Source organism: Raphanus sativus, chromosome 1 (assembly GCF_000801105.2).
Source record: "Raphanus sativus cultivar WK10039 chromosome 1, ASM80110v3, whole genome shotgun sequence".
NCBI classification, from domain to species: domain Eukaryota; kingdom Viridiplantae; phylum Streptophyta; class Magnoliopsida; order Brassicales; family Brassicaceae; genus Raphanus; species Raphanus sativus.
The window spans coordinates 5,856,243-5,864,726 of NC_079511.1; the positions used below are offsets into that span (position 1 = coordinate 5,856,243).

At 38.2% G+C, this 8,484-nt stretch overlaps 3 protein-coding genes across 3 annotated transcripts; 2 read left to right on the plus strand and 1 right to left on the minus strand.

The window, feature by feature from the left end:
* Positions 1 to 304: 304 nt before the first annotated feature.
* Positions 305 to 3,614, minus strand: LOC130510647 (fumarylacetoacetase-like). The gene is made up of 15 exons (XM_057007164.1): positions 3,257 to 3,614; positions 2,882 to 2,960; positions 2,722 to 2,780; positions 2,494 to 2,618; positions 2,330 to 2,404; positions 2,032 to 2,107; positions 1,845 to 1,944; positions 1,697 to 1,756; positions 1,532 to 1,602; positions 1,402 to 1,464; positions 1,242 to 1,306; positions 1,057 to 1,153; positions 832 to 957; positions 635 to 710; positions 305 to 480 (listed from the first exon to the last, which is right to left on the minus strand). The coding sequence occupies exons 1-14, from the start codon at positions 3,464 to 3,466 to the stop codon at positions 648 to 650; spliced, it is 1,269 nt and encodes a 422-aa protein (XP_056863144.1). The 5' UTR covers positions 3,467 to 3,614; the 3' UTR covers positions 305 to 480; positions 635 to 647.
* A 980-nt stretch (positions 3,615 to 4,594) lies between these two features.
* Positions 4,595 to 6,619, plus strand: LOC108857109 (uncharacterized). Its single transcript, XM_018631045.2, has 2 exons — positions 4,595 to 5,376; positions 5,969 to 6,619. Exons 1-2 carry the CDS (start codon positions 4,992 to 4,994, stop codon positions 6,457 to 6,459), a joined length of 876 nt encoding a protein of 291 aa, XP_018486547.1. The 5' UTR covers positions 4,595 to 4,991; the 3' UTR covers positions 6,460 to 6,619.
* A 930-nt stretch (positions 6,620 to 7,549) lies between these two features.
* LOC108843498 (uncharacterized) lies at positions 7,550 to 8,484 on the plus strand. The gene has a single exon (XM_057005708.1). It carries the CDS (start codon positions 7,616 to 7,618, stop codon positions 8,312 to 8,314), a length of 699 nt encoding a protein of 232 aa, XP_056861688.1. The 5' UTR covers positions 7,550 to 7,615; the 3' UTR covers positions 8,315 to 8,484.

Below are 8,484 nucleotides of genomic sequence, written 5' to 3' on the forward strand. Positions count from 1 at the left end.
TTGTCTCAGAGGAAATGCACCACCTCATGCGGTTGCGACACCTTCGCCAAGCCCTCGCTGCTGGAGTGTAAACGCTGCGTTTCTAGGTGTAAGTGTAGCTGTGCTGCTTAGGATATTAGCCACTTAATGCTCTCTTTTAGTGTGTTTAAATAATGTTGAGTTTTCTCGAATGTTGAATAAAAATGACGTGCAAGTATTTTCTTTCACTCAAATAGTTAAAAATCTAAGTTTTTGTTAAAGCGACCGAGTCATTCACACTCGATGTATTAAGTATTATTAATCGCTTTCATATAGAGAAAGAAGGTAACTAAATTCCTTTGTCTTCTTAATAGTGAAAGATTAAACAATATCATATTACACCAAATATCGAGATGACTTATTTTATTAATTGGATAGGGTTATCTACTTAAATCATCTTCATTCTCCAAGTGCTTAATCGTGATGTGAATACGGATGAGATCTTTCTTTCCACCAACTTTCCTGCAAATAAAGAAGAAGAAAACATAAGTAACTGAAATAAAGAAATAACATTTTTTGATTATACCATAGAGAATCTATGAAAATCGTAGTTAATTAATTATAAAGAAGTATATATTTTTCACTGTGATTAAATCATCTCGTTGGAATTAATTACCTTGGAAAGCTCATCAAGGCAGTGAAGGTAAAATTTTCCCTGTGCATGTTCCAAATCCGACATTGTAACCATCTCCCTAAAACGGTTTGATTAACAAAGCGTAAACCCAAAATATCATCAGATAGATTCATAATCATATCTAGAATTGGTTTAAACCAAGTAGAATCTCTGTTTAATGAGCTGATACAAAACATTACCTTGCATACACCTGAGAAGGTCACTTGATCACCGTCTTGAAGAAACGTCTGAGTTGTTCCGTTCATTGATAAAGGCTTCTGTCCATTCCAAGTTAACTCGAGTAGGCACCCGTACGAATCTGGCTCCTGCGTTTATAATCAAGAAACAATGTTCCTTCGTCTTTTTTTTTTTGGACATCACATGATAAGTTAGACGAGGAGGAAGCTGGTAAGAAAAGAGTTTACGGGTCCGCTTATGGTTCCGGTTCCAAGGAGATCACCAGGCCTCAAATTACAACCATTAACTGTATGGTGCGCTAGCTGCTGCGTTATGGTCCAATATCTGTCACAATAAGAGTTGGAGGCAAAACTGGTTAATCATAATGGATGATTTGGGATATGGAGATTATAAAATTAAAAAAGAAACTCACAAGTTTTGGAAGTTGCTCTTTGTTATTACAGAAGATTCATCCTTGCCAGAAGGTTTGAGTTGAACCTATAAGAGAAAAAGAGAAAAAAAGGGTCGTGCTTACTTCGGTTCAATCCAAACATAAGCTGAAGTTGTTGGTAGCAATTAGAATCGGACACTACCTCCAAGGAGATATCGTAGTTTACAGACTCCTTCTCAGCCAGATATGGCAATGGAGGTGGATCCTGCAACAAGCATGATTTAGATCAGAGGATCAATGATAAAACAAACTGTTTGACACCAAGTATCAACCTGCTTGGGAGCTTGACAACTGAAAGGTTCAAGCGCATCTAAGGTAACAATCCAAGGGGATACCGTAGTCCCTACCACACAACAAAACAACATTCCATGAAGTTCGTTGCTCAAAAACTCCAACTAGAGTAGATAGAGTATCAAACTTGAATACTAAATCCTCACCGAAACTCTTTCCTAGGAAAGGCCCAAGAGGTACGTACTCCCACGCTTGAATGTCCCTAGCTATAAAACAACAAACATTTCATAAACCAAGTCACACACAGTCAAGGTTAAAGATGACTCAAAAGAAAAATATGATTAAAGTGAGTACCACTCCAGTCATTCATCAGTACAAGACCAAATATATGATCGGCTGCGTTATTCACGTCAATAGGCTTTCCCAATTCATTTCCTGGGCCAACCACAGCAGCCTGGATAAGACAGGTTAAAGTTAATTGCTGAGTTGTCAATGGTTGACAGTGACACAAACCCACACAAGCGAGGCATCGAATGCTTACCATTTCAAGCTCAAAATCAAGTTTCTGTGAAGGACCAAAATATGGTTCAGAGTTTCCTTGTGGATGGCCTTGACCTCTGGAAGAAAGGAAAACAAGAAAATATTAAACTAGAATTAGCATTTCATTATTAGTTTGTCTAACAAGACATCTCACTATCCTCTGGTTATTGTTCAAAGTAAGAATATTTTATTAAACCTATAGAAAAAATTAAAACAACTATTTATTTTTGGCCAAAAGCATAAGACCTTGCATGATGCATGACTTAAAACATGACATTGTGAATTCTTAACAACCTAACCTTGGTCGAATAATGTCAGTCCCAGAGATGACGATAGATGATGCTCGTCCATGATATGCGATGGGAAGACGAAACCTGAAAACCATGGTAGTGTCATGTAGATTACAGATTAAACAAATTCACCAAGAAACACCTCACAGCTCAAAACGTAACATCAACCATACCAATTTGGGTTAATCGCATTCTGAGGCCCACGAAACATAAGACCGCAGTTCTTGGCGTGGTGCATGGATGCAAAGAAGTCTGTATAGTCACCAATCACCATAGGAACAACCATTTCCACTTTACTCTGCAGATTCACACCAGAACAAAACGATGAAAACGTTAGTAACTGAACTTCAAAACAGCATCTCTCGCATGTTTCAGAATTAATCATTTCACATAAAGCTAACCATCTCATAGAATGATTTCCTCCTCAAAACATCATTATCCCGAAGGGTGGGTTCGGTATCTGCATCAAAAGCACACCAAGACCTTAAAAGTCAAAAAAAAAAAAAAACTCCACAAAAAAAAAACAAATGAATGGATAGGAAATGAAAACCAAGGCATTACATGACAAGAGTCTTTGAAGCGTAGATCGCGCTTCCTTCCACGCAGGCCGTCCCATGGCTAAGAACTTATTCAGATTAGGCTGACAAAAAAAACAGAGCACATAAACTAAAAATATTAACAACAAAAAAAACAAACACAACATCTCAAGAAATAACATAACCCTTACAGTGCATAACTAGTCTTGTAAGTAACTTAGTGTGATTTACATACATATCGCAATCCAGAGCTACTAACCAACTTAAGTATAGAGCAAACTTGAGAAAAGGATCAAATTCAAATATCGTAACTTACAGAATCATCAAGAGCTAAGTTTCAAGGAGACTTAGATAGTAAGTAATCCGAGTTAATAGGAATCGAGGGGAAATAAAAACGAACCTGAAGGAAGCAATCGGAGGCGTTGAGGATGGGACCATCGAAAAGGCCAGCTTGGGAGATAGCAGAAAGGTCGAGGACGGAATCGCCGATAGCGACGGCAGGACGGGGAGAGGAGTTGGAATCAGGCTTGAAGACACCATAAGGGAGGTTCTGGATTGGGAAGTGAGAGTCTGGAGCTACATCCACGAAAGACTTTAGCAACGCAGCCATGGACAGATGAAGTATTGTTAGGTTCACTGGCGAAGTCTCCAAAGCTATAACCAACCACAGATTCGGATACAGAGGAGATAAAAAGAAGAAAAGGAGGGCAGTGTTAGGTATGGTATACAGATTTTTTCTTTAAACTGCCGTTCTTGAGATGATGACTGATAAGTTGACGTAATCATCTTTACGTCTGTAAAAGATTTTGGTTTTTTTTTCTTTTTCCTGGAAATATTATTAATGGGATAAAGCCCAACTACAAGATAAAGGGTTAAACAGACCCCGACTAAACTGAAAGATAAAGGCCCAACAGATAGGCCCAGCGTATACGCAACTTGTTTCAAACCAGCGACGGAAGAACTTGCGTTATGATTATCCGGATACGTCGTCTCGTTGACTTCCCGAAGAAGAAAACATCACCGTCTTTTCGTCATTGCCGACTAAAGAGTTCCAAGCCGGGCCGGGCAAATCTACTTGCTTTTGCACGTTTTGGATTCATTTAGGCTTTTGCGATCAGCCCAAATTGCTTTAACCATGTAGGCCCACATCTATAATCACGACATATGGTGGTGAAAACATGTTTTTGGTGATTTGATTGATAATTGAGATTTTTACAAATCAGAACCAAAGGCTGGTGCTATCACGTGTAATGGATAAGCCTTTATCCGCATCAAGCATTGCCTGTGACACTTTAATATATTAACACACACAAAAAGAAACACTTAAACAAAGCTAACCTTAGATACGATGAACCTAGTCAACTTTGTAGATTCAATGAACTTGGACGTACTTTTAGTTTCCGCGTCGGAAGTAAGAATCCACACAATGACACAGTCCAGTGAACAACTCTACTGAAGTGAAATGAGTAGAAGATGAAACAATCTAACCACAACTCGTTGACAAAAAAAGAAAACACAACTCACCACGTGCCGATCATAGTTTACCTTGCTTTCCGTACGTGTGTCCACGAGTTACCCATGAGCCGACTCTCTTTACTCCACCTCAGCAACTCTGGTTGTCGATAAAAAATGCAACGGACGTTAAAAGATATTGATAATGCTCTTTGACATTAAATAAAATAGAAAAGGAGTAGACGTGGTTATTAGTAGACGTGAATCTGACTTAGTCCATGCAAACTCCTTTTCCAAAGTAGAACCATTCACTATACTGTTTAGTGACTAGTTAGTAGTATTAGCTAATGTTTTATATTCTGTGTTGATATAAGTTATTCGTTTTGAAGCAGTTGTATGTGGAAGATATGGTGACAGTTGAGGTTCGAGAAATTAATCAGGCAGCACATTCCAAAACTGTAATTAGTTTCTCCGTTGCCCAAAAGTAACGCCGTTAATCCATTATTCGACATCGTTACACATTCTGTTGTCATGTTTTATATAATTACCATTTTGTCGTTTATGTTGTCAACACAATGAAAAATAACTAAATATAACATTCAGGTGTGTATCTATATATATATATATATATATATATATCACAATTAGCTTAAGACAGGAGCAACCAGAAAAAGGGGCATAAAATGGTACAGATGCCAAATAGATTCAACAGATTCGCTGCAGGTTTTGACGTGGCGGCGGCGCTTGCACGTGCACCGTGCGATAGTAGCAGCGGGAGCGATCACTTTCCGGAGGAGACGCAGGATCTTTGGGATCTGATCGAATCTTTTATCGACAGCGAAGTGAAAGTTATACGGGATGAGGTTACTCCCGGGGAAGAAAACGATGATAAATCGGACGTTGATGATGATTATGAGGATTTGAAGGAGAGGTTACGGGAGATTCTTGAAAATCACGGAGGAGGCGGAGAGCGGCGGAGAATAGTTGATGAGGTAGTAAATGCAAGTGAGTTCGTCGGTAAGAAACGACACTTGATGGCTTATCTACGTAACAAAGGTTTTGATGCAGGTACTATGCTCTCAATGAATATATTATAGGAAATTTCAATTTATGTTTGTATATATGCATTTGATATTCAGGGATGTTAATAAAGTTTGTTCGATATAACCTAAATTTTATAGATTTAAAGATAAATTATTTTAAAACAAGGGTTAAAAATATTGACTGGAAACTGCTTTGTTCAAGAGGCTAACACGATATATTTGATTTTTATAGAATATTGTTGGTCTATATATAGTCACAAGTAGAACTAGATTGTTAATATGAATGTTATAACTCATTCTCTAGTATCTGGTAATGAGTGATGTTGATGATTTCTTGTAGCATATCATTGTATAAAAGGCTGATTTAACAAATATCAATGCTAGGTTGGATATCATCTGTAATACACAGCAGTTGTATGTATATATTTTAAACCATAGTAGATGCGCAAATGCTAAGATGAAAAGATGATTGATATCAATTTTAACGGAAAAGAAAAAAAAGACTATGGTTGATCTCATTATCATTTAATATCTTTACGTTTTCGCATTTGTATGCATAGATTTATGGTACCGCACCTAATGTAACACCTTTTGTGATTCATACTAATATTACATAGGTCTTTGCAAGTCCCGGTGGGATAGATTCGGCAATAACCCAGCTGGGAATTACGAGTACGTTGACGTTAACGGAGGAGATAAGAACCGTTTTGTTGTCGAGACAAATCTTGCCGGAGAATTTGAGATTGCTCGGCCTACGACAAGATACACTTCTCTCTTAGCACAACTACCACGTCTCTTTGTTGGAAAACCTGAAGAGCTGAAACAGATTGTGAGGATCATGTCCTTTGAGATAAGACGGTCGATGAAGCGAGCAAAAATTCACGTGCCTCCGTGGAGGAGGAACGGCTATATGCAAGCCAAATGGTTCGGTCACTTCAAACGAACAAATAACGAAGTGGTTACTAGGGCTAAGAGCTGTGGCTGCGGACCACGTGTCGGGTTCGAATCGGTTAAAACGGCGAGGTTTAAAGATTCTAAGGAGGTGGACTTGAAGAAGAATGGTTTAAAGGTTGGCCAGCTCACGGTGGCTTTCAACGCAGTGAGGTGAGGCTAGCTGTTCAAAGAATAAAGCATATGCGTAGTTTATAACTAAAATGTTTGGATATGATGTAAATATATAGTTTTTTGGGGGATTACAGAACTAGAGAAGCAACTATCATAAAGTTGTTGATCGCTGAAATAAATAAATAAAATTGTTGATTAGATCATCTCCATCAGTGAACTTTATAGGGAGGTTCACCAAAAAAATCAAACAGTAAAAAAAATAATAATAATAATCGATCAACCGCGGGATGCCACGTGTTGTGGGATCCGCGAAATAGCGATGATACAGGTTCACCAAGAAGAGCTCGCGGGCTTGAGATTCACAACTGTTGACTTTCTTTAATTTTTTTTTTTGGGAACTGTGTGAACCCTCCCCCATTGGTTTGCTCTTAGTGTATGAATCTGTCTATTGCAATAATTCTTAGTTGAGCTTTTCTCAAATGATAGATGGGCTTTTCTCAAACGAAGCACATTATATCCCAACTCGATTAAATTTCTTATCTAAAGAGTGTTTTTCTTCTTCCCCTTTTTTAACAAGACTACTTCGAATTGTTGAGGTTATAAGTTATAACATACTAGTTTCATTTGCCATGGAATAACACCTTTTGAACCTTTTAAAGAGAAAAGTATACGTTTATGTGAATACCGATTAGAAGCTTAATATAAACAAATGACACCATGGGCGATGATGATATCAAGCACCTTTCCCGTCAACCAGTTAAGCATTTGAATAGTAGTTGTTCGAAAAAAAAGAAAAGGCATTTGAATAGTTTTGAATTAAACAAGTTTACATGAAACTTTAATAAATATCCGAAAACAAAACAAATATATACATCCAAATCCGAAGGACCTTTGCGACATTGAATAATATTTGGAAAAAAAAGGAAAAAATTAGGCTATAGTTAAAACATATGATGTGTTTATACACATCAAAACATTTTAACTAGAACACTTAATATTTTCTACCAAGTGTGATTTGTATCTAGCGGCCTAACCACACATACACTAATTACAAAACAATTAAAAAAAATGAATGATACAAACAAAAACCTAATGAACCTTTCGGTATTTAAAGTTTGAATAAGTCAATAACATCTTCTTCACTAAAAAAGTCTAGTATTTTCTCTCTCTCTCTCTCTCTCTCTATTCTATACGAAGCAATGAAGAAGCTCTACCGGAAAGGAACCGTGCACCCGTCGCCGCCGCAGATAAAATCAGACGACCAGCTTCTCCATCTCCTTCCCGTTGCCATCTTATCACTAGCGGCGGTTCTTTCTCCGGAAGATCGTGAAGTCCTGGCTTACCTCATATCAACCGCCTCTTACTCCAGCGACAGAAACTCTACCTCTCGCCTGAACAAGACCAAACCACACAAAGAGTCCCACTTTGACAACCACTCGCCTCTCTTCCATTGCGACTGTTTCAGCTGTTACACGAGTTACTGGGTCAGATGGGACTCGTCGCCAAGTCGCCAGCTGATTCATGAAATCATTGACGCTTTCGAAGACAGCTTGGAGAAGAAGAAGAAGAAACAAACGAAGAATAAGAACAACATAAATGGGAAGAAAGATCGGAGAAAGCGTTTAGTGAAGCCTCCAGCTCTCGCTAGTTCTAGCTTTAGTACGAATGATATTTCGAGTCAACTCAGTGAGTCGATTGGAAGTTCCTGTACTTGTTCAAGTTCAAGTTCGAGCGAGTTGGTTGATGGTACTGGTGGGTGCAGAGGCAGTTTGGGGTCAACGGAGGAGTTCAGTGCCGGAGACTTTGGTGAAGAAGCGGTGGAGGAGGAGGAGGAGAAATGGAACGTGAGTAGATTTGTGAGTTTCATTGGTGAGAAAGTTTTTGGTGTTTGGAGATAAGAAAACTTTGTCCCAAGCATATCACAAGTACCCACTTCTTCGTCCCGGACCATGTCAAGAAAAACTATATCCCAAATCCTTTTTATCTGGCCTAGAAAATGTCTGTGAAAAATTACAAGAAATAAAAATCTGGAAATGTTTTTTCTTTTGTTCAAAGAAATGTTTTCTTA

Bases quoted from the DNA above. Each gene is read 5' to 3' on its own strand.
- LOC130510647 (XM_057007164.1), bottom strand. From the start codon at position 3,466: ATGGCTGCGTTGCTAAAGTCTTTCGTGGATGTAGCTCCAGACTCTCAC. The intron at 2,405-2,493 runs GTATGGTTGATG...CATGGTTTTCAG, and splicing joins AATGCGATTAACCCAAATTG to GTTTCGTCTTCCCATCGCAT. The intron at 1,465-1,531 runs GTTGATACTTGG...TGCTTGTTGCAG, and splicing joins GTTGTCAAGCTCCCAAGCAG to GATCCACCTCCATTGCCATA.
- LOC108857109 (XM_018631045.2), top strand. From the start codon at position 4,992: ATGGTACAGATGCCAAATAGATTCAACAGATTCGCTGCAGGTTTTGAC. The intron at 5,377-5,968 runs GTACTATGCTCT...AATATTACATAG, and splicing joins TAACAAAGGTTTTGATGCAG to GTCTTTGCAAGTCCCGGTGG.
- LOC108843498 (XM_057005708.1), top strand. From the start codon at position 7,616: ATGAAGAAGCTCTACCGGAAAGGAACCGTGCACCCGTCGCCGCCGCAG.